The sequence below is a fragment of the Nerophis ophidion genome, linkage group LG11 (genome assembly GCF_033978795.1).
Source record: "Nerophis ophidion isolate RoL-2023_Sa linkage group LG11, RoL_Noph_v1.0, whole genome shotgun sequence".
Classification (NCBI taxonomy): Eukaryota; Metazoa; Chordata; class Actinopteri; order Syngnathiformes; family Syngnathidae; genus Nerophis; species Nerophis ophidion.
Genome location: NC_084621.1, coordinates 37,042,991 through 37,069,106, shown reverse-complemented (window position 1 = coordinate 37,069,106; position 26,116 = coordinate 37,042,991). Strand labels below are relative to the sequence as shown.

The 26,116-nt window shown below is 44.7% G+C and overlaps 1 protein-coding gene across 2 annotated transcripts in view; it reads right to left on the bottom strand.

The window, feature by feature from the left end:
- Positions 1-26,116, bottom strand: part of nkd2b (NKD inhibitor of WNT signaling pathway 2b) — a 137,698-nt gene that overhangs the window by 5,770 nt on the left and 105,812 nt on the right. Inside the window, exons 6-9 of one of the 2 annotated variants that reach the window (XM_061915794.1) lie at positions 6,598-6,693; positions 1,033-1,174; positions 408-453; positions 211-335 (exon numbers count right to left, since the gene is read on the bottom strand). In XM_061915794.1, the coding sequence (XP_061771778.1) occupies positions 211-335; positions 408-453; positions 1,033-1,174; positions 6,598-6,693 (409 nt within the window). The remainder of the gene's footprint in view (positions 1-210; positions 336-407; positions 454-1,032; positions 1,175-6,597; positions 6,694-26,116) is intronic. The other variant, XM_061915795.1, reaches the window with a different exon arrangement.

Here is a 26,116-nt window from a genome sequence, read left to right as displayed (position 1 = left end):
TTATCAATTGTACAAACAGTCTTAGTAGTAGTAGTAGTAGTAAAAGTACACACAATTTTATAGTTAGTGATTATTATTTGGACCTTTGAATGTAGCATTTAGCACCCAGTACAGCCACCTATAGGACTGGAGTGGAACAAAGGAACTAATTGGACACGGCTGTACTCTAAGAGCTTAGTTTGTTATACTCTATGAAAAAAGTTAGCTTACCCTCAAACCTGGAGGTATAGTTCTCGATACCAGCCAGGTCCAGGTAGTGATTCCTCCTCTCTGTGTTCTCATCGACACAGTAATGCTGGCCCTCAGTGGTTGGTGCTTCATTGTTTTGTCCCTTGCTGTTTGAAATAAAAAGGACGGACCAATGAGAGTGTCTCTTATTTCCACGTGCAAATTATCGAGGGACTGACCTGATGTAGGTGGACATGCGTTTGTCAGATTCTTGGTGACAGCGATCTGAAGAAGCAAAGTTAAACAGATGAGACTGAAGAGAAGAAGCAGCTAATACTGTTCACATATCAATAAATCGGTACCAGTATCAGTACACTACAATGATACAAGTGTGAAAACAGAGACAAAAAGTAAGTGAAAAGCAAAACAAATGTTTTGGGATACAAACAAACTTTTGTCATTTTTTTTTTTGTATAGATGTCAGAAACAAGATTTAGCTGCCTGTGAGTACTTGTAGATGGGGCAGAGGGTCACAGCAGAAAAACGTTCATCAGGAAGTTACATGCTTTCATGTCAAGAGTCTTTAAAAAGACAAGGACAGTCGCTAGATTTGTCGCAAGTTGCTTTTCCTGAAAGAGTATAGCGACAAAGTCGCAAAGTCGGCAACTGTGATTCTTCCTGCTACGTCTTCTAATTCTCTGGTAGACCAGGTGTGTATGAGAGTGTGTTAAGAAGCAAGTTAACTGCTGTAATGACAAGCTACATTCAGTGACAGTCCCATTATATTGTATTTATGAGGTAAAGAGAACAGGAAGGAACACATTTATTTTTAAATAAAAGACTGACAAGATGTAATTAACTTACCCGTGCCTGTTTCTTTTTTATGGCACCGAGGCTCCGGTGTGACAGTCAGCTTGACACGTAGCGTCTTGCTTTTGTTATTGCAGGAATGATTGACAGAGGCGTCCACTACATCATAGATGGTGTGCATCAGGCTGGACATATCCTGCAGGGTCAGTCCAAATTCATTGGACATGTGTTTTAGTAAAAACAACTAAGCATAAACTCAACAAATGATAGGCTTAATATACTTTTTCATGATGTTCTAACAGTAATTAGTGATTCCCAGAGCCCCAAAAAAAGTCTGCGGGCTAAAGAGTGTTTTCCGTTCGGGCTCCAGTACTCTGGAATGCCCTCCCGGTAACAGTTCCAGATGCCACCTCAGTAGAAGCATTTAAGTCTCACCTTAAAACTCATTTGTATACTCTAGCTTTTAAATAGACTCCCTTTTTAGACCAGTTGATCTGCCGTTTCTTTTCTTTTTCTCCTCTGTCCCACCCTCCCTTGTGGAGTGGGTCCGGAACGGTGGCCATGGAAGAAGTACTGGCTGTCCAGAGTCAGGACCCAGGATGGACCGCTCGTCCAGAGTCGGGACCCAGGATGGACCGCTTGCCTGTGTATCGACTGGGGACATCTCTGCGCTGTTGATCCGCCTCGGCTTGGGATGGTTTCCCGTTGGCTCCACTATGGACGGGACTCTCGCTACTGTGTTGGATCCACTTTGGACTGGACTCTCACGGTTGTGTTGGATCCACTATGGATTGAACTTTCACAGTATCATGTTAGACCCGCTCGACATCCATTGCTTATCCATTGCTTTCGGTCCCCTGGTGGGGGGAACAGTATGTGGTCCTCTCCAAGGTTTCTCATAGTCATCATTGCCACTGTCACAGACGTCCCACTGGGGTGAGATTTCCTTGCCCTTATATGGGCTCTACCAAGGATGTCGTTGTGGTTTGTGCAGCCCTTTGAGACACTAGTGATTTAGGGCTATATAAATAAACATTGATTGATTGATTGATTGATTGATAATATTAGTCCCTCGAGCCTGTTATTGACCATCATTATGAGAAAAATCTATCTCCCTCACTTTGCTCCACTTTTGAGAAAAGAGGCGCCAAGCAGCTGCTTCCAGGTTTTCATGTCATAACATTTAGTTTTTTAGCTTTAGGGAAAAAAATATTTTTAAAAATCCAGACTTTGCTACACATCTGAAAAAATATCCATCAATTAGTAAAGATGTGGGAGCTGTAAATTTGATACATTTTTTGCATCTGCAAATTGCTAACCTACGTGATGTTGTTGTTGTTGTTCAAATGCAATTGTAATGCTAGCACTGTCGCTCACATAGCTATGCTCAATCCATGAATCAATCAAACGTTATTTATGTGCTACTTTTCATGTGCAGGAAAGTGGGAACACAAATTGCTTCACAAAAAAAAAAAAGAACACCAGAAAACACATGCACACACAATACTATTGACAATACTAATATGGCTTGGTACTGAGGATTGAGGAAAAACGCCACCTTTAAGGTGTCCACACTGAAGAATAACTCAGAAAAATAGTATAAAACATTTTTTAAATATATGTAAAAAATGCATATAAATAATACATTAAGAAATATAATAAATACATAACATTGAGAGATTAATGGCAGTGATAAAAGCAATAACGGTCTCCGCAATCCTCAATCTCTCTGTTCCACAGGTGGGGGCCATAGTGGCTAAATGCTGCCTCACTGCTATTTGGTAAATAGAAAAGTTTGGTGTGAGAGGACCTCAGGATCCACAAGGGTTGATACAGTAAAAAAAGGTCAGATAGATAATAAGGCGCAAGACCATCGAGAAACTAATAATAGACCTTGGCAATCAACCCTGAAGCAGACTGAGCGCAAATGCAATAACTTTAAAACTGGTGTAATGTGCTCCCGCCCTCTGGTCCTCATCAGCACGCGTGCAGCAGAGTCTTGTAATAATTGAGCGTTTTCCGTTCGGGCTCCAGTACTCTGGAATGCCCTCCCGGTAACAGTTCGAGATGCTACCTCAGTAGAAGCATTTAAGTCTCACCTTAAATCTCATCTGTATACTTTAGCCTTTAAATAGACCTCCTTTTTAGACCAGTTGATCTGCCGCTTCTTTTCTTTCTCCTATGTCCCCCCCTCCCTTGTGGAAGGGGTCCGGTCCGATGACCATGGATGAAGTACTGGCTGTCCAGAGTCGAGACCCAGGATGGACCGCTCGTCGGGACCCAGGATGGACCGCTCGCCTGTATCGATTGGGGACATCTCTACGCTGCTGATCCGCCTCCGCTTGAGATGGTCTCCTGTGGACGGGACTCTCGCTGCTGTCTTGGATCCGCTTTGAACTGAACTCTCGCGGCTGTGTTGGAGCCACTATGGATTGAACTTTCACAGTATCATGTTAGACCCGCTCGACATCCATTGCTTTCGGTCCCCTAGAGGGGGGGGGTTGCCCACATCTGAGGTCCTCTCCAAGGTTTCTCATAGTCAGCATTGTCACTGGCGTCCCACTGGATGTGAATTCTCCCTGCCCACTGGGTGTGAGTTTTCCTTGCCCTTATGTGGGTTCTTCCGAGGATGTTGTAGTCGTAATGATTTGTGCAGTCCTTTGAGACATTTGTGATTTGGGGCTATATAAATAAACATTGATTGATTGATTGAATTGTAGATTTCTGTAATTATTTTTTGTAAAGTCTAGATAGCAGGGCATTTTTAGATAGCAGGGCATTAAACGGGCAGCACGGTGCCGCAGGGGTTAGTGCAGGGGTGCTCACACTTGTTCTGCAGGCGAGCTACTTTTCAATTGACCAAGTCGAGGAGATCTACTTCATTCATATTTTTAATTTATATTTATTTATTTATTTATGAAAGAGACATTTTTGTTAACAAGTTAATGGTGTTTAATGATAATACAAGCATGTTTAACACATATAGATTAATTTCTTTCATGAAGACAAGAATATAAGTTGGTGTATTTGATTCTGATGACTTGAATTTATTGGAATTAGACAGTGGTGCTGATAACGTCCGCATTTTCAAATGGAGGAGAAAAAAAGTCCTCATTTCTGTCCAATACCACATGAAAGTGGTTGGATTTGGCATCTCATTTGTCCAACTTGCATAATCGTTTTCAAACACTTTGTTATGAGAGTAGCATATGTGTGTGGCCCTTTAATGTGTTGACAGCAGGTGAGTGACGTCAGTGAGTGTGTGGGCGAGGGAGGAGAGGGAGCGGTCGCTGAGGGCGGGGGAGAAATACATTGGCATCAAACTCCGTAGCTTGCTAGCTTGTGCACGCTAGCTTTCTGAGACTCTTATTTTGTTAGCAAAGGCAGGATGAAACAGGTCTTTTACAGTGAAGACAGGAACTGTGCAGTCGGTCTTTAGAGTTTTGACAGCAGGTACGGCCCAAGAGTTGCAAAAAAAAGTGTTTTTCTCTGTCCATCCTGTCAGTGATTTTTTTCTTAATAATGAGCTCGCAGCAGCCAGCGTCATCTCACAAGATCCTCGGGTGCTGAGAATGTCAAACAACTGACGAAAGTGAAGTCTTGGTGAAGATTGATGATTGCTCATTTTTATGTCCATTTTTTTAATGCCTGGCTTGTGATCGACTGACACACCCTCCGCGTTTGACCGGTAGCTCGCGATCGACGTAATGGGCACCCTTGGGTTAGTGCATGTGCCTCAAAATACAAAGTTCCTGAGTAGTCCTGAATTCAATCCCGGGCTCGGGATCTTTCTGTGTGGAGTTTGCATGTTCTCCCTGTGACTGCGTGGGTTGCCTCCGGGTACTCCGGCTTCCTCCCACCTCCAAAGACATGCACCTGGGGATAGGTTGATTGGCAACACTAAATTGGCCCTAGTGTGTGAATGTGAGTGTGAATGTTGTCTATCTGTGTTGGCCCTGCGATGAGTTGGCGACTTGTCCAGGGTGTACTCCGCCTTCTGCCCGAATGCAGCTGAGATAGGCTCCAGCACCCACCGTGTCCCCAAAAGGGACAAGCGGTAGAAAAATGGATGGATGGAAGGCATTAGAATAGTCTAAAGGCTTGGGAAATAAAAGCATCCATTAGCACCTCCGTGTTGGCCTGAGAGAGCAACGGGCGGACTCTGGCTAAGTTTTTAAAACCTCCATCAATCCATTTTCTACTGCATGTCCCTTACGGGGCCGCGGGGGGCTTTCTTGGATCAACACACAGGCATGGACAAACAGTTCATTAGCATTAAAGGTACAGAACCACAAAACGGCATGTTACAAGTAAGGATTACTAAGGCCTTGTTCACACTCTAGGTCGATTACCATTTTTTTGCCCATATCCAACCTGTATCTGATTTTTTTAATGTAATTTCCGAATGTTTCATATCCGATCCAGTTCTCTTTTGTGTGTGGGAATAAATTGGATATACAGTATATGCTATGCACCCCCAATGTGAACGCTCCTGCGCTCCAGTCGAATTCATCTGACCAAACTGTCATCAAAAAAGTTAAAGTACCAATGGTTGTCTCTCACACACACACACTAGGTGTGGCGAAAATATTCTGTGCATTAGACCCATCACTTCCTGGGAGGTGATGGGAGCTTTGGACAGCAGCGGTGGCCGCGACCGGTAATAATTTTTGTTGATTTAACCCCCAATTCCAACCCTTTATGCTGAGTGCTAAGCAGGGAGATAATGGGTCCCATTTTTATAGTCTTTGGTATGACTCGGCCGGGGTTTGAACTCACAACCTATCGTTCCCGGAGGACACTCTAACCACTACAAAAAGCAACAAACATCATAATTATTCGCCAAAATATACATTTATAAAATAAATAGACAACGGAGCAGAAAACATGAAGTGAATTATATTTATATAGCGCTTTTTCTTTAGTGACTCAAAGCACTTTACATAGTGAAACCCAATATCTAAGTTACATTCAAACCAGTGTGGGTGGCACTGGGAGCAGGTGGGTAAAGTGTCTTGCCCAAGGACACAACGGCAGTGACTAGGATGGCGGAAGCGGGAATCGAACCTGCAACCCTCAAGTTGCTGGCACGGCCGCTCTACCAACCGAGCTAAACCGCCATGTGAAAATAAAATGTTTTAGGAACTCAACAGAAAGTCACACCGGCCGTCTCCATCTGCTCATCTACAGACATGCTCTTCAAGCAGACATCGAAGCAAATTATCACGTAAAACGGTGAGAGCCAAAATACTTGACCTTCTGAAGCTTAATCTTCAACGTGCTGTAATTTGGTTCTGAAAATGTTTACTTCATTTGCACAAAATCCTTGAAATTGCCACAATTGCTGAAGCCATTTTTACTTACGTAAACACTGCAGTGCGTCAGCGTCATGTCCGCATGCAGGGCAGATTGCATTTACAATAAAAAAAACTGCATTTTTTTTGTAATGTGAACGACCACTAAAAAGATCGGATTTGACCCAAAAAATTCGAACTAGACATATGACTGCAGTGTCAACATAGCCTGAAAGCCCTTTTAAACTGTCTAAATTCCAACATCAAGACTACATTTTGGATAACGCACTTCCAATGCACTTAAAATGGTAATGTAAACACACACCTCCTTTGTCACTTTGCCACTGTTGTCAAAGTCGTAAAGCGTGAAGATCCACTCCTGACGGTTATCGTCCTCCACTGAAACGTCACACTCCAAGTCCTGGGCATACATGGGAAACATGTGCTCAAAGATCAAACAACTTTCATTTTGCAAAAGTCTACAGTAAAAAGTAGTTCTGTGCACCGTACTGCATTATTTTACCTAAATAGTGTAATTTGATTTTTCAAATTTTTATTTTTTACCTCCGCCAATGGCCAACACGCAAAGACAAAAGATACAGCAAGTTTCACCCTTGTATTAGTCATGAGTCGGACTGCACAAAAGGCCATCATATAGAGAGGAAAGGTAATGACAATTCTAAGGGCCCGCAGCTTGCTGGGACCCACACATAGCGCCCAGTAGCTTCGATGACAAAATGATTAGGCATACACTGAACTTACATATAATCATCCGAATGAATCTAAATTAAAACAAAGACACAAGTCATACAATACCAAGATTTAATCATTTCAATGCACAAAATCCAAATTGAAAATCAAATTTAAACTCTAAACAAAATAAACACGTAACAAATGATTCTGTACCATTTTCAACAAGTGGTCACAACCGATAAACAATGATGACGTCAGCCAAGACATTTGAAGGAGGTGAAGGAGGTCGTCTGCATCACCAATTCTTTAATTGAGTAAAACTGAATACTGTCAGCTGTGAAATGCCCAAAACAACATAACCAAAAAAACAATCATCCAATAAAGCGGTCAATTTATGCTGTATGCACACCAAACCAAACAAATTATACGTCAGATTGACAACAGCTGCTCTCTTTCTACCTTGAAAGAGAGCAGCTTAGCTGGTGATGCTTTCATGGCCACAAAAACAGTCGGACAACTCTCTATATCATGACACATTCTAGTTCTACTCAGTAATTATTAATTAACGTGTAATCCATCCATCCATCCATTTTCTACCGCATGTCCCTTTCTGGGTCGCGAGGGGTGCTGGAGCCAAGCTCAGCTGCATTCCAGCGGAATGCGCTTACACCCTGGACAAGTCGCCACCTCATCACAGGGCCAACACAGATAGACAGACAACATTCACACTCACATTCACACACTAGGACCAATTTAGTGTTGCCAATCAACCTATCCCCAGGTGCATGTAATTATTAACATTAATAATAATAATTACTGAATAATTAAATAATGAGCTTTGTCAGATGAATTATGAGCATGTGACACAGGTCTGTTACGTTGTCATGTGTTCAATGTGGTCTTGTAAAATGTGTAATAGCTGAGAATAACAAAGTAAAACAGACTATTTAGAATTTTGTGTACATTGACCTTCGAATGGTTTAGAAATACATTTATTCTAGGAAAGTAAAGCTGTCCACCTGGAGCTATGGTGCTAAGACGCCCATTTGGATGTTGTCCCAAAATAGGTAAGTTCTACATCAGTTTTTCCATGAAACATAACATTTAATGTTTACAGTATCTCTATCAATTTTCTACCGCTTGTCCCTTTTGGGGTCGCGGGGGTGCTGGTGCCTATCTCAGATGCATTCGGGCAAAAGGCGGGGTACACCCTGGACAGGTTGCAACCTCATCGCAGGGCCAACACAGATAGACAGACAGCATTCTCAATCACATTCACACACTAGGGCCAATTTAGTGTTGCCAATCAACCTATCCCCAGGTGCATGTCTTTGGAAGTGGAAGGAAGCCGGAGTACCCGGAGGGAACCCACGTAGTCACACAAGAAGATCCCAAGCGCCGGATCGAACACGGGACATTCGTATTTTAAAGCAGATGCACTAACCCCTCCACCACTGTGCTGCCCGTTTACAATATATGTATTGGAAAAATAACCCTTTGTGCTCTGCTGGGCCAGAATCAGCCATGGATGCTACATCTGAGTTTGACACCACAGCAGACGCTCACCAACAGTCCAATGATGCCTTTGATGGTGAGTGAGTGATGTAGAGACTGCTTGGTTCCTTTGGTGTATTAGTGAACTGCTGTCACACTGGCAGTGTTATTATTCAACACGTTGTGTATCTCATGAGGTGGCAACTTGTCCAGGGTGTACTCTGCCTTCCACACAAGTGCATAATAGCAAAATATATGCTACATATTTTATGACTAAACTTTACCTTTAACAGAGATTCGATGACCCCTGTTGTTTTTCTTATTTGTTTTCTACCAATGGATTCCATGTGCTTTTTCTTTTTTTTTCAAATGTATGTTAAATGCTACATATTTATCTGTGGACTATCTTGAGCTAGTGCAGTTGTTTTTTTGCATTTCAATGCGTGGTTGCTAAATACAATAAAATACCCACAATACCTATTTCTATATGTTCGCAATTACAGGTGTAATAACTTGTTGCAAATCAGTGAAATGAGAGGATGAAAACTAATAATACATCATTTACATAATAAAACTGACTTATTAGGTGGTTAATTGTAATAAAAGGAAACAAATTGGGACCATCAAGAACACTGCAAAACAAGAACAGTGTAAGTGGCAGTGAATAGTGTAGAGGAGGGCTCTCAGAAACGCGGCCCGCGGGCAAATTGCGGCCCTCAAGACGTTATTTTGTGGCCCCCACCTTAATTTTAAAGTTTAATGTTAGTGCGCCCCGCAAGTTTTATATGAATGGCGCTTAACAGCGTTTTGTTATTTGGGTCCAAAATGGCTCTTTCAGCGTTCTGGGTTGCCTACCCCTGCGTTAGTGGAAAAGCGGCAAGTGAGTGAAAGCGACAGAGACGTTGCCATGGAGACGAGGGTTTTCTTACGTGCCCGGTTGCAGTCACACTGCGACACCTGTCCGTCAGTAAGTAAGAACAGTCCCCAATATCCTGGACCAATTCAAATTGTTATTTGTTATTTTTATTGTTTAATTTGCATTGTCTCACACGATGAACACTACATATTTTTCTATCTGACGCCGGATAATACTGCAGGGGCCTTCACTTTTTTGTGTTCGCTATACCGACCGCAGGCTTCACGGTGGCAGAGGGGTTAGTGCATCTGCCTCACAATACAAAGGTCCTGCAGTCCTGGGTTCAATCTTTCTGTGTGGAGTTTGCATGTTCTCCCCGTGAATGCGTGGGTTCCCTCCGGGTACTCCGGCATCCTTCCACCTCCAAAAAACATGCACCTGGGGATAGGTTGATTAGCAACACTAAATTGGCCCTAGTGTGTGAATGTTGTCTGTCTATCTGTGTTGGCCCTGTGATGAGGTGGTGACTTGTCCAGGGTGTGTGCCGCCTTCCGTCCGATAGTAGCTGAGATAGGCGCCAGCGCTCCCCGCGACCTCAAAAGGGAATAAGCGGTAGAAAATGGATGGATGGATATCCCGACGACCGTGTTACTGTAGGGAGGAAAAGCGGAACGACACACATTGCGGAAATAACACTATTCTCCGTGCGTCAGCTAAATACAAATATTTTCCACAACCCCAAACATGTCTTTTTCAAAGACTGCAGTGAAGAGAAAGGTTAGTGATGAGCAAAGACAATTCCAGGAAAAGTGTGAGATGCAATATTTTTTTGAAAGTTGCGATGCACAAGGGATACGATTCGAAACATAATTATACAACTAGACATGCTGAGGAGTAAGCAAAAAATGTTTTAGGAAATCTTTTTTTGCGACCCAGCCTCACCCAGACTCTGCATCCAGTGGGCCCCAGATAAAGTGAGTTTGAGACCCCTGTTGTAGAGGGACCCACACCGATACTATTTCAGGAGGCCCAGAATTCCTAGCAACAGCCCTGCACATACAGTGGGGCAAAAAAGTATTTAGTCAGCCACCGATTGTGCAAGTTCTCCGACTTAAAATGATGACAGAGGTCTTTAGTTTTCATCATAAGTACACTTCAACTGTGAGAGACAGAACGTGAAAAAAAAAATACAGGAATTCACAATTTAGGAATTTTAAAGAATTTATTTGTAAATTATGGTGGAAAAAAAGTATTTGGTCAACAAAAATTTAACTCAATACTTTGTAAAATAACATTTGTTGGCAATAACAGAGGTCAAATGATTACTATAGGTCTTTACCAGGTTTGCACACACAGTAGCTGGTATTTTGGCCCATTCCTCTATGCAGGTCTTCTCGAGAGCAGTGATGTTTTGGGGCTGTCGCCGAGCAACACAGACTTTGAACTCCCTCCACAGATTTTCTATGGGGTTGAGGTCTGGAGACTGGCTAGGGCACTCCAGGACTTTCACATACTTCTTACGGAGCCACTCCTTCGTTGCCCGGGCGGTGTGTTTGGGATCATTGTCAATCTGGAAGACCCAGCCACGTTTCATCTTCAAAGCTCTCACTGATGGAAGGAGGTTTTGGCTCAAAATCTCACGATACATGGCCCCATTCATTCTTTCCTTAACGCAGATCAATCGTCCTGTCCCCTTAGCAGAAAAACAGCCTCAAAGTGTGATGTTTCCACCGCCATGCTTCACAGTAGGTATAGTGTTCTTGGGATGCAACTCAGTATTCTTCTTCCTCCAAACACGACGAGTTGAGTTTATACCAAAAAGTTCTATTTTGGTTTCATCTGACCACATGACATTCTCCCAATCCTTTGCTGTATCATCCATGTGCTCTCTGGCAAACTTCAGACGGGCCTGGACATGCACTGGCAAGCAGGGGGACACGTCTGGCACTGCAGGATTTGATTCCCTGTCGGTGTAGTGTGTTACTGATGGTAACCTTTGTTACTTTGGTCCCAGCTCTCTGCAGGTCATTCACCAGGTCCCCCCGTGTGGTTCTGGGATTTTTGCTCACCATTCTCATGATCATTTTGACCCCACGGGATGAGATCTCGCGTGGAGCCCCAGATCGAGGGAGATTATCAGTTTTCTTGTATGTCTTCCATTTTCTGATAATTGCTCTCACAGTGGATTTTTTCACACCAAGCTTCTTGCCTATTGTAGATTCACTCTTCCCAGTCTGGTGCAGGTCTACAATTATTTTCCTGGTGTCCTTCGACAGCTCTTTGGTCTTGGCCATAGTAGAGTTTGGAGTCTGACTGTTTGAGGCTGTGGATAGGTGTCTTTTATACAGATAACCAGTTCAAACAGGTTCCATTAATACAGGTAACGAGTGAAGGACAGAAGAGCTTCTTAAAGAAGAAGTTATAGGTCTGTGAGAGCCAGAGATCTCCCTTGTTTGAAGTGACCAAATACTTATTTTCCACCATAATTTACTAATACATTCTTTAAAATTCCTACAATGTGAATTCCTGAATTTTTTTCCACATTCTGTCTCTCACAGTTGAAGTGTACCTATGATGAAAATCACAGACCTCTGTCATCATTTTAAGTGGGAGAACTTGCACAATCGGTGGCTGTACTTTTTTGCCCCACTTGTAGCTACACATTTCCACATACTTTTTACGTGGATTTCACACAGACAGAACATATTTGATCAATTAATTAACCTGATTGTAATTGTGTACAAAGTGTTTTAATTTATTTTGGCGCTGTGGCCTTGCTGTCTAGGATAATTCCTTTATATCAGTCTTGTGTATGTCCATCTTTTGTGACCATATGAGGCTATTTTTTGTAATAATAACAACACTTTCACATGCATAACAATGTGGATGAAATATTTGCTTCAAACTATTTATTGCCAGGAATTATGAAATTTTCACTGATAGGCAGGTCTTTTTTCACCCTAACATATTTGTAGTATACATTTTGCATCAATTAGTCATACTTTCCCTGTCAAAAAACCTGGTAAGAACATCAGAGAAAACCTTTAGAGCAGTGGTCCCCAACCACCGGGCTTGATTGGTACCGGGCCGCAGAAGAATTTTGTATAAATATATATATTTTTTAATTAAATCAACATAGAAAAACACAATATACACTTACAATTAGTGCACCAACCCAAACAACCTCCCTTTTTCATTACAAAGAAAATAAAAATAAAAAATTAAGCATTGACCAATCCGCAGCTACAAAAAGGTTGGGGACCACTGCTTTAGAGGGATTATTGTCAATCATAAAATAATCTTCTGATGGAAAACATACTTCTTATTCACTTCTTTGAAATAAATCAAAAGGTGAAACACACACTTCGTGGCGGTGAGCTCGACCACGGTGACCTTGTCTTTCAACTTTGGGGAGATATTAGTTAAACTTTTTTTTTTTTTTTTAAACCCATTTCGGGTATCTAGTAACATGGAAAGTCGAAAAAACCGACATAGTGGAGGGGCACGACATTTTAGTGGGTTTCAATAAAAACACAAATATAGACTTAGTGTAGGATACGATTTCTTGTCTATGCTATTGTTATGCAAGGTTCTCAATAATGCGGCAGTAAAAAAAACAAAGAAAAAAAACCAGCCTTAACTAATTTATTTACATTACATTTTTTCAATTATGTATATTATATTAATCTACCACTCCCTAATGATGCTGTGGAGCTGACTAACAAGATGGTGCAAAATCAGCCAGCTAGTCCTACAGATGGATTTTATCACAAAGAAAAATGATGGAACAGTCAACAAAGTGAGTCCAAAGAATTTTAGTTTCGCCAAAGCTGTCAGTACCAAGCTAACGTTAAGTGCTACGTTGCATTCTACCACCGCGTGCCCTAGATTGCGATAACATCGTTGGATGTGCAGTTAAAGAGTTTTTATTGAACAAAACACAAGCTAATTTTGAGCAGCAAGACGCAAAAACAAAAGTATTAACATAAAACAAGAAAAATCCGGCTGACAAAAAACAATTTTAAACTTAGCACTGTTTCAATATAATGTATTTTCATTGTTAAGTATTTTGTGACATGCAGGTTGAACTGAATTGTAATTTAAGTTCTTAACAAAGTAAATGAAATTGTGGGTGGGCGTGGTCCACGTGTCCCCTGTGGGCAGGGCATGTGCGTAAGCCGGGTACGAAGCAGCTGCAGGTGAATGGACAACCCAGCTGGAACAGGTTGTCTAATCATCTGTCTTGTGTTTAAAGCAGCCCGAGGACCCCAGGAGGGGAGACGAGCCAGGGGACACGGAGAAGGGAGGACCTTAAGACTGAGAAACTGTAAAATGAAAAATAAAAAGAGTGTTTATTCTGATAAAAAGGCTACTTATTCCCGAAAACTGAGAACCCAGAGCACGAGATGTGTTACAGTGGCACCCAACGGCAGCGCTAAGCCTACCGGCAGCCTCCCGTGTGACATTCCAGGACCTGAAAAGGGCCATTTTGACCGGGTGGGCAGCTCGACGGAGGACTATCGGCGCCGCTTCCGGGGTTTGCGACTTGGAGCAGAGGATAGACCATTCGCATTGGGACAGCAGTTGCGCGACGCGGCCACACGATGGCTGCATTCCACCAGGTATGACAGCAACATGTTTGAATTGATCCTGCTTGAACAATTACTGGCGGCCATCGGCGTGGATCCGATACCACCACCCATGCGATCTACAAGCGGCGGTAACCCTGGCAGAGGACCACCTGGCGGGAGCAGGGGGCCCGAAGAGGAATGGAGCGGCCGATACCGGCGGCGCGCCAGCGGCCTGCGCAAAAAGAGGGGCAATCGCCAGTGATGACGAGATCCCGGCCAACAGACACGACCACGACCCATAGACAGGTTCTTGCACGACACACCCAAACACCGCGCTGGAGGCGCCGACGATCCACATCAGTCTCATCTGGGGGGGCAGACCGGGGTTGTAATCTGTCTTCTGGTCTTCCTCTTTTACAGGGCCCGAGCGCTGCCGAGGTAGGGCTTCCCCCACAGATGGCGCTTCACGCACCCGGGCAGGTGTGGTGGAAGCGTGGGCAGCCTGGTCACGTACGGTGGGAGTGCCCACTGATGGAAGTGGGCTAAGTGATGCAGGTGGTTGGCCTTCCAACACCCTCCCCCGATCTGGGAGAGGCGTACTGGGTCCCGGAAAAGGTACAAGGGAGTACATACCGGGGTATGGTGGATTCAGGCTGTAGACAGTCCATGATCCACCAGAACCTGGTTCGACCCGGGGCTTTGAGGCAGGCGACACAGGTAAAAATGAGGTGTGTTCATGGGGATGTGCACGAGTACCCGATGGTGCCAGTGGACATTTGGTATAATGGGCAAAAGAATAACGTTAAGGTTGCTTTAAGTGCGCACCTTACGCCCCCCCATACTTTTCGGCACGGATTGGCCAGGATTTAATGGTTTAGTGACACATTGCACGGGGGTGCGTTCATGGACTATAGGAAAGGGGAGTGTCCGCGCCGTTCTCAGTGGCGACGCGGGTGCATCCAAAGGGGAAACGGGAGGGGGGGGGGGGGGGGTATGGGGGGGCGCTGGACATATGGGGAATGAGAAAACACTTAATCGGGTCATGGTCCGATTCTATTGGCCAGGCATCCGGGCAGACGTGCGTCGTTGGTGTGCTGCCTGCCCGGACTGCCAGCTGGTGAATCCAGCGGCCACCCCGAAGGCACCCTTGCGCCCATTGCCGCTTATGGAGGTCCCCTTCGAAAGAATTGCGATGGACCTCATCGGACCATTTTACCCAAGTGCACGGGGATATCGCTTTGCGCTAGTCCTGGTGGATTACGCAACACGCTATCCCGAAGCAGTGCCTCTGCGTTCCATCTTTGCAAAGAGTGTGGCGCAAGCTCTGTTTCAGGTCATCTCCCGAGTCGGAATCCCAAAAGAGATTCTGACTGACCAGGGCACGTCCTTTATGTCACGCACTATAAAGGAACTTTACGGATTATTGGGAATCAAAGCGATCTGCACCAGCGTGTGCCACCCACAAACTGACGGGCTGGTGGAGCGGCTAAGTAAGACGCTGAAAACCATGATTCGTAAGTTCACACACGAGGACAGACCAAAATGGGATAAATGGCTGGATCCCCTCATGTTTGCGATGCGGGAGGTACCCCAGGCCTCGTCAGGTTTTGCGCCATTTGAGTTTTGGTACGGCAGAAGGCCGCGCTGGGTGCTCGACGTAATTAAAGAAAGCCGGGAGGAAGGTCCAAGCACTAGCAAAAATGAAATTCAGTACGTCCTGGACATGCGAGCAAAACTCCACACGGTGGGGCACCTGTCACGTGAGAATTTGCTCCGCGCCCAGGAACGTCAACAACAGGGGGACCCAGCTACTGAAATTTTCAGCGGGAGAAAAAATACTTGTATCACTCCCAACATCTAGCTCAAAATTACTCGCCAAGTGGCAAGGGCCCTTTGAGGTCACACAGCAGGTGGGAGATGTTGATTGCGAGGTTCGACGCTCGGACCGAGGTGGAGACACACAAATCTACCATCTGAAACTGCTGAAAGCATGGTAGGAGGCGGAGCCTGCTTCCATGGTGACGCTGGTGGAGGAACAGGATGAGCTCAGGCCCGAGATCCCGCACCTGGCCCCGCCCTCCTCCCTTCCCTGTGACAATATTCTCTCGTTAGCGCAGAAAGCGGATGTTACAGAGCTGCAGCAACGCTTCTCTGATGTGTCCCCTCGGCCCGAGCGCACGAACCTCATCCAGCATTCTATTGAGACTAGCCTGGGAGTTACGGTGCGGTCTCGGCCATACAGGCTCCCCGAACGCAAATGCAAAATAGTTCGGGAGGAATTAAAATCCATGCTGCAGTTGGGAGTAATAGAAGAATCCCACAGTGCGTGGTGCAGTCCCATTGTTCTGGTAGGGAAGAAGGATGGGTCTGTGCGCTTCTGTGTGGATTACTGTCATGCCCGGCTCTGCCGGTTAGTGTTTGGGGCACTTTGGTCCTCCGACCCGCAGGTGGAGCTGTCATGCCCGGCTCTGCCGGTTAGTGTTTGGGGCACTTTGGTCCTCCGACCCGCAGGTGGAGCTGGTCTGTGAAGACGTGCAACATCTCAGAGGGCTGCTGATTGGGCGGCCTATAAAAGGCCTCCCATCAGCATGCTCTCGCTCTCATGCTCTCTCTCTCTCTCTCTCTCGTCCCACAGGCACATTCGTTTGGTGACCGTATGGTCACGGCAACGACGGCCGGGATTAGCACCACACTTGCACCCTTTTGGGACAACACTCATTTACTGATACATTCCTTGGTTAATTCACATTACTGATCACTGATACATGTTGTAAAATAAAAGATCTGTTGGCTAAAATGTACAAATCGGTGTGGTCTCCCTTAATGTTACAGCCACTAACGAGCCAGTGGTTGTCCGATCTTTGGTAGTAACTTTAGGCTATGGTAATTCCTTCTACTGGCTATGGCAGCGTAGGAAGGTGCGTAAAGCTCTTTGTATTGAGTATTCCTTCTACTGGCTTTTGGAGCGTAGGAAGGTGAGTAGAGCTGAGTTACTAATTGTGAACTGCTGATAGTCAGTTGGGGCCTGTTATCAGTTAGTTAATTGGGGGATCTACTGATTTGTACTTTTGAGGCTTTGTTTGACCGTGCAAGTGTAGGTAGACACTGAATTGTTTGTTCCAGCCATCTTGGTTTAGTTTCATTGCAGTTTGTAGCATTGCATTCAGCCTCTTAGGAGCTGTCGCCTTTATCCCCATCTAGTACGGGTTCTAGGTTCCTGCTGTCACAGAGCCTGGGCGAGGGCACCGCCTTGGAGAAACGGCTGAATCGGCTTTGTCGGGATGGTACGTCTCCACAGGTATTGGTGAGTAAATGATCCTCGTCCTCGGGCTCTGTGTGAAAATAGATTAGTCTAGTGGGGGGAAAATGTTTAGGGGGATGCTCCGAGGTTAGTTTGCTGTGTTAACATAACTGTAATGTTTTAGAGACCTGGTTGGATTGGTTGGAGAGAGAGAGCCTAGCGTAATTAGAGCTAGTTTTTGGTTGGGTTGTTTTTTCAGTAGTTTCATTGTTGGTTTGGTACAGTAGCCAGATTGGTACTGACGGCCTGGGTTGAGCAGGATGGAGGCTTTTGTGGAAGCACCATCTGAGAAATTGTTGTTTGCCCTTAATAAGGAACAGTTGTTGCAATTGGCAGAAAAGTATGGCATGGAATTGTCATCAGCCATTAGAACTGGTAAGAAGGGACCCTTGCGTGACTCCATTCACGAGTTTTTGTGTGAGCAGAGCATTTTGCCTTCAGGAAAAGGTGGTGACGCTCATGTGAAGGGTATGTCAGAGCCTATGCAGTCAGAGAGGGTAGGCATACTGACTTTTGAGCAACAAAGAGAGATGAAGGCACTTGAATTTGAGTGGGCGCAACAGGCTAAGGAGAAAGAACGTCTTTTTGAACTGGAAAAAATCAAATTAGAACGAGAATTGCAACAGCAAGCAGATATGGAGAGACTCAAATTTGAAAAAGAAATGGATTTGAAAAAAGGTGAAATGGACCTTACAGTACAGCTTGAGAAAATTAAAATTGAACAGGATCGTTTGAAACTAATGTCAGAAGGTAAGATTAGTGGAAATCTGTCCGGGTCAAGTATGGATAGCATGGTAAAGTATGTTCCAAAGTTTGACGAACGTGACCCAGACGTGTTTTTCTCACTGTTTGAACAGATGGCCTCTGACAAAAAGTGGAGTGAAGAGGATAGAACGGTGCTTTTGCAAACTGTACTAGTAGGACGCGCACGGGAGGCATACTTGGCATTAACACCTGTTGATAGGCACAAGTATGCTGAGGTGAAAAAAGCGGTCTTGAAATGTTATGAACTGAATCCAGAAGCTTACAGACAACGTTTCAGAAACTGGCGTAAACGTGATAATCAGACCCATGCTGAAGTGGCAAGAGAGTTGAGTACTTATTTTAACCGGTGGCTCACTTCAGAGTCTGTCTCAACTTACGAAAATTTGCGTGATTTGTTGATTTTGGAGCAGTTAAAGAACATTGTACCAGATCGAATTGCAACCTACATTAATGAGCAAAAGGCAAAGTCAGTGGAGGAGGCAGCCTCGCTTGCTGATACCTTTGTGTTGACTCATAAACGTAAGCCTTACAGCAGTCCTCCACGGTATAATAGCCACCAACGTTATGATCCTGCTCGTTCTCCTCCACAACGTTCTCCTCCTCGTTATGGTCGTAGTTCAAATCGATCCAATTATGGCAATTCCAGTAATGTTCCTAAATTTGATAATGGAAGTAGCAAATCTCGCCCAAGCCCGACGGATAAATGTCATTACTGTTTGCAGGAGGGACATTGGAAAAAGGACTGCCCGCTGTTGAAAGGCCGTAAATCTAATGCCAAGGCAGCTGGGTGTGTTTCTGTTGTGCATCCAGTTGATTTTGGCGTCTCTGATCTAACACCGTTACCTCGTTTGGAAGTTCATTGTGAGCAAGTGATTGAAGATGGTGCATCTGTGTCAGACGAGCAGACGAAATCAGTAGAGTCAGCTGCGTCTGATTTCGCTCCATTCATTAGTGATGGCTGGGTGTCATTGGTTGGAGGGACACAAAAAGTTCCAGTTAAAATCTTAAGAGACACTGGGGCATCTGAGAGTTTCATTTCTGGAGCAGTTTTGCCATTTTCCACAGCATCTGACACTGGGAAATGTGTTTTGATTAGAGGAATAGGCATGCAGTCATTTTCTGTACCGTTGCACAAAATTCACTTGTGTTCAGGATTTGTGAATGGGGAGGTGACTATTGCTGTGAGACCGTCTCTGCCTATGCAGGATATCCATGTAATTCTGGGGAACAATTTGGGTGGGTGTTTAGTTTCTCCACCTCCAGTTGTTACACCTGTACCGCTATCTGTAGAGGAGCCAGACGCGTGTTGTCAAGAATTCCCAGAAGTGTTTACTGCTTGTGCTGTGACTAGGGCAATGTCTCGCACGCAGGCGCAATCGTCGGATGTGTCCAAATCTGTGCCTATTTTTGTTCCTGAGCTGCCCGAACCTCTGTCATGTCAAGATTTAATTGAGGCACAAAAGAATGATCAGAGCTTTGAGAAATATTTTGCCTTAGTTTCTACTGATCCAACGATGGGTTACTTCATTCAGAATGGCGTTTTGCTGCATACGTGGTTGCCAGGTGTTGATCCTGAAGTGGCAGGTCAGGTGATTCAAGTGATGGTACCTGACAAATACCGTGATTTGATTTTGAGAACAGCCCATGGAGCAGAGTCTGGGCATTTTGGAGTTAAGAAAACCTACCGACGTCTTTTGGAACATTTTTACTGGCCACGGATGAAACGCCATGTATCTAGATTTGTCAAAGCATGTCATGTTTGCCAGGTTGCGAAACAGAGTACTCCCATTAAACCTGCACCACTTCAACCTATTCCGTCTGTTGGCACACCATTTGAGCATCTCATTATTGATTGTGTAGGTCCACTACCCCCTTCGAAATCTGGTTGTGTGTACCTCTTTACCATCATGTGCCAGGCCACTCGGTATCCAGCAGCGTATGCCTTGAGGACAATTACCACAAGGTCAATATTGAAATGTTTGTCTAAATTCATTTCTGTCTTTGGCATTCCAAAGGTAATTCAGAGCGACAGAGGGTCTAACTTTACCTCCAGAACATTTGCTGCAGCGTTGAAGTCGATGCAGGTGAAGCACAATTTGAGCAGCGCGTATCACGCACAGAGTCAGGGGGCATTGGAGCGCTGGCATGCCACGTTGAAGTCTCTCTTGCGCGCTTACTGTGTTGAGATGCGGAGAGATTGGGAGGAGGCGTTGCCATGGCTCTTGTTGTCTGCGCGTGGTGTAGTTCAAGAAAGCACTGGTTTTAGTCCAAATGACCTAGTCTTTGGCCACAAAGTCCGGACCTCACTGTCTGTTTTAAATGCCAATCTGGATCTGCAGAACACTCCCGTCAGTTTCACTGAGTATGTAGATGGTTTTCGTCGTAGGCTGTTGCTTGCATGGAAAGAGGCAACCGAGCATTTGACTAAAGCTCAGGTGAAAATGAAGCTGCGTTATGACCGTAAAGCGAAGATCAGAGTTTTCAATCCAGGTGATCAAGTTTTAGCTTTGCTGCCCATTCCGGGGTCACCATTTACAGCAAAATACTCTGGTCCATTTACGGTTATGAGCCAAGTGTCAGATCTCAATTATTTACTGTCAACTCCTGATCGTAAACGATCACAGCAACTGTGTCATGTGAATTTACTCAAGCCTTACCACTCTGCAGGTTCCGACAAGGCGGGTGGGATTGCTGCGAGTCCAGTGGGTCTAGCCGTTGGGGTTGGGGAACCGCTCAACTGGCCGGAGGTGGCAGCTTGGGATGAAGTGCGCGCACCTGATGATTCAGTGTTACACGGGCGCTTGGATAATACTCAGCAGTTAAAGGAGCTAGATAGTCTCCTCGGTCATTTAAGTGAGGTACAGCGTAAACAGTTGTCGGATTTGATTTTTGAGTTTTTGCCTTTGTTTTCCGACACTCCAACCTGTACCACACTAATTGAACATGACATTGACTCTGGACCAGGAGGTCTAATCATCTCCACTCACTCCTAACCTGCGGTTTTTCTCTGTTTCCCTTAAAGGTCGCTGTCCGGGTACCAGGATTTGCTGGGTGCAGGGAAGGTCGGAGGGGAAGGAGGGTGTTTGGGATGGTTTGGGTTCTGGTTGGTCTGGGGTGGAGGGGAGGTGCGTCAGTGGGACTAGAATATAGCTACTGGGGCTACTGTAGGTTTTGGTTTTCTATTTTTTGATGGTGCTTCAGAGACCCAGTTAACACGGGTCTCTGTTTTTAAGGGGGGGGATGTCATGCCCGGCTCTGCCGGTTAGTGTTTGGGGCACTTTGGTCCTCCGACCCGCAGGTGGAGCTGTCATGCCCGGCTCTGCCGGTTAGTGTTTGGGGCACTTTGGTCCTCCGACCCGCAGGTGGAGCTGGTCTGTGAAGACGTGCAACATCTCAGAGGGCTGCTGATTGGGCGGCCTATAAAAGGCCTCCCATCAGCATGCTCTCGCTCTCATGCTCTCTCTCTCTCTCTCTCTCGTCCCACAGGCACATTCGTTTGGTGACCGTATGGTCACGGCAACGACGGCCGGGATTAGCACCACACTTGCACCCTTTTGGGACAACACTCATTTACTGATACATTCCTTGGTTAATTCACATTACTGATCACTGATACATGTTGTAAAATAAAAGATCTGTTGGCTAAAATGTACAAATCGGTGTGGTCTCCCTTAATGTTACAGCCACTAACGAGCCAGTGGTTGTGACAATTACCGCAAGGTGAATGAGGTGTCACGTTTTGACGCACACCCCATGCCTCGGGTCGACGAACTCCTGGATCGGCTGGGCACTGCTCGTTTTTTTACGACACTGGATTTAACCAAGGGCTACTGGCAGATTCCCTTATCGCCAGAGTCTGGGGAAAAACGGCCTTCTCCACTCCAGAAGGTTTATACCAGTTTGTAACACTTCTGTTTGATTTGTTCGGTGCGCCTGCCACGTTCCAGCGCCTCATGGTTTGCGTGCTGCGCACTCATGCGGCATATGCAGCTGCCTACCCGGATGATGTCATCATTCAGAGTGGCAGCTGTGATGAGCACATGCGGCGTGTGGGGGCAGTGTTTGAGTCACTGAGGCGGGCGAGATTCATTGCCAACCCGGCAAAGTGCGCAGTTGGCCGGAGGGAGGTACAGTATTTGGGGTACCACTTGGGGGCGGGGGGTCAGGTGCGACCGCAGGTGGACAAGACGGCGGCAATCGCGGCCTGTCCACTCCATAAGACAAAAAAAGAGGTGAGGCAGTTTTTGGGACTGGCAGGCTATTACCGCCGGTTCATTCCCCGGTTCACGGACCTGACCAGCCCACTGACTGACCTCACCCGAAAGGATGCCTTAGAACTGGTCCAGTGGACGGAGCAGTGCCAGCAGGTGTTTGTGAAGGTAAAGAGAGCTCTCTGTGAGGAGCTGGTTCTGCACATGCCTAACTTTGCTATTACCTTCTGTTTGCAGGCGGACGCATCGGGCAGGAAACTGGGGGAGGTACTGTCCCAGCGGGTGGGGGCGTCGACCGCCCCGTATTGTACATCAGCCGAAAGCTCTCGGACCGGGAGGAAAGGTACAGCACGGTGGAGAGGGAGTGCCTCGCCATCTTGTGGGCGGTTGGGGCCCTCCGGTACTACCTGCTGGGGCGCGCCTTCAGCCTCTGCTCGGACCACAAACCCCTCCAGTGGCTCCACCGCATGAATGATGCCAACACGCGGATCACCCGGTGGTACCTCGCATTGCAGCCCTACAACTTCCGGGTGGTCCAACGGCCCGGCGCGCGGATGGCGGTGGCTGACTTCCTCTCACGGCCCTCCACGGAGGGGAGGGGGGAAGTTGGCGCGGCCGGACGGCGGCCCAGCCTAGGACTGGCGGTGGAGGCATGTTGGGGGGCTTGGTCCACGTGTCCCCTGTGGGCAGGGCATGTGCGGAAGCCGGCTACGAAGCAGCTGCAGGTGAGTGGACAACTCAGCTGGAACAGGTTGTCTAATCACCTGTCTCTTTAAAGCAGCGCGAGGAGCCCGGGAGGGGAGACGAGCCAGGGGAGACGGAGAAGGGAGGACCTTAAGACTGAGAAACTGTAAAATAGAAATAAAAAGAGAGAGTCTATTCTGATAAAAAGGCTGCTTATTCCTGAACACTGAGAACCCAGAGCACGAGACGTGTTACAAAAATGTTATCAAATTCAACAATATAGAATACAAAACAAGTATCGCAGCAAAACCAAAATAATTACAGAACAAACAGACTGTGCAAAATATTCTTAAATAAGCTATTTTACTGAATTCCTTATTTTGTCAGACAGGATTCAGAGGTCAGCATTTTTTTTTGTGAAGGCCGGAAGTGTACTGTTGGTCTTTAGGGCTCTTCACAACTGCTGTTTTGACAAGAGACGAGGCAGTGTTCAGACAAAAAGTAACTGTTGAGTATGGATGCTCAAAAAAAATATCCATGTATATCCAAATTGACGATTTTTAGTTATTCTGATTTCAAACCAAATCATAATTTCATAACTTTTTCTTTTTTTCTCCAAATATTTTTATTGAATTTTGCAGACAGTACAGCACAGTGAATCATGGCAACAATAAGTTGAGGCACATTTTACAATATGTAACACCCCTTACAATACCCACCCAATCAATTCCCAAGGTAATGTCCCCTAGTGCCCATAACAGATATAGACACACATGTATATATGCCAACATAGATGAAATCTAACAAAATATATTAAAGATAACTAGAGATGTCCGTTAATGGCCTTTTTGCCGATATCCAATATTCCGATACTGTCCAACAGAATCACCGATTCCGGTATCAACCGATACCGAAATTTACAGTCGTGGAATTAACACAATATTATGCCTAATTTTGTTGTGATGCCCTGCTGGATGCATTAACCGACATAATAAGGTTTTCCAAAATAAATCAACTCAAATTATGGAAAAAATGCCAACATGGCACTGCCATATTTATTATTGAAGTCGCTAAGTGCATTATTTTTTTTAACACGCCTCAAAACAGCAGCTTGGAATTTGGGACATGCTCTCTCTAAGAGAGCATGAAGAAGTGGGGCTTCAGCGGTCAGCTCTGTCTAAATTGCGTTCATAACTGTTATATACAATTTAATAAATCAGAAACTGATGACATGGTGCTGTATTTTACTTCTTTATCTTTTTTTTCAACCAAACATGATTTGCTCTGATTAAGGAGTACTTGAATTAAAAAAAATGTTCACAGGGGGTACATCACTGAAAAAAGGTTGAGAACCACTGTTGTAGAGGACGTTAAAGGCAGTGCAGTCACGGCAGCCCTTAATAATGTCGGCCGGGTGAAAATTGGGACAAATTCGGGAAATTGTTGCACCGGTAGATTGTCGGGAGGTGCACTGAAATTCAGGAGTCTCCCGGAAAAATCGTGAGGGTTGGCTTTCCTGCCCTAGGGGGGAAGGCCATTCATAGAAGGTGAATTCATTAGAAAGTGCATGTTAGATTTTTTAAGAAATATTTTCTTGCGGCCCAGCCTCACCCAGTTTCTGCATCCAGTGGTCCCCAGGTAAATTGAGTTTGAGACCCCTGCTCTAGATCAACATTAGGTCTATCTGTCAATATAACGTTATTAAAGATTTAGGTTGTATGCTCTTTTTGTCAAAGAAACCCGTGTTTTTTTATGGAAAAAATACAAAATATGTAATATTTTCACCCAATACATTTTTTAAGGAGAATATTTGAGATTATATAATAATTGGAGCCTTAAAAAGGTCAATAACTGATAACAACATTGATTTTAAATCATTTTTATTATTATTTTAGCAATGACATTTAAAAACAAATTACACAAAAATTATTGGGGATCCAAAAGGGTCCTACTCATTAAAGTGTTAAAAAAGAAATTATATATATTTTTTTAACTGTTTACTTTTCACACAATTATCTCGAGAGCAACTTCAGTTTTATCCGTCAATTATAAGCTGTATTGTTGTTTAGGTTTTGTGTTTGTTCGTTTCAGGCCCTTTTAAAAAAAACAACAACAAAAAACAGCTTACTTTTTTATACAGTAAACACAAAATATGGAACATTTTCCCCATAGAATATCTCAAAGTGGAATATTTGATGTGACATTTTTGGAGCCTTGAATAGGTCAATAATTCATAATGACATTGATTTTCATTCATTATTATCTTTTAAAGAAAGAAACAGCCTGCATGGCAGCTTTGTGTTATTAGAGTCAACATTGCAACATTTTATTGTTACATTTCACCTGTTGGCTCTTTTATAACACTTTTTATGTTTTTTTTTTTAAATAGTATTTTGACAATGTGCCGTGGGGCCGTTAAAAAATGATGTGTGGGCCTCAAATAGCCTCCGGGCCGCACTTTGGACAACCCTTCTTTATAACGTCACACTTATGTTGTATTGCTGAAATTCACAATTTTAAGGTTTGTGAATCATCTCGCTTACCTTAACCGCGATTAGTGAAGAATAAGGAAGTTTTTTGTTTGTTTTGTGTTGCAAAATGTGTGTGCTTCGGTGGATCTAATGACCGCTGCTGTTGGGGCCCGAATGTGTCTATTAAGACCTTCGATCTGGTTAGTATCTAGTTTTAGTACCCATTCCCAGTAGTCACACACCAAAATAGTGTGCAATAAGACGTGAAAAGCGAGAAAAAAACTCACGAGGATGAGCAAAAGTTAAAGCCCAAACAATGTAGAACAGCAACAACAACATTCTTCAAGACACATGTAGCTTAACATGAAACACATGCAATGATCCAATAACCATCAAACGCTGCTGCTCAACTTAAACAGCACTGATGATAATAACATTAATGCATTAGATTTATAATGCACTTTTTTCAAAGCACGTCGCACTGAGAAGTGAACTCATTATTTATTCAGACCACAGTCACACATTGGTGGTGGTAAACTAAATCTGTAGCCACAGCTGCGTTGGGGAAGACTGATATGATTACTAATTCCACACCGCTTCCTCACCAGTGCAAAGTAACGGTCAAAACAGGAAATGAAACATAAAAAATAAGAGTCTGATAGGAAATATTCCTTCCTAAGGAAATTTCCCCTCGAGGGGGGTGGGGGTGGGTACCCACATTTGCGGTCCTCTCCAAGGATTCTCAAAGTCATTCACTTTGACGTCCCACTAGGTTGTAGTTTTTCCTTGCCCTTATGT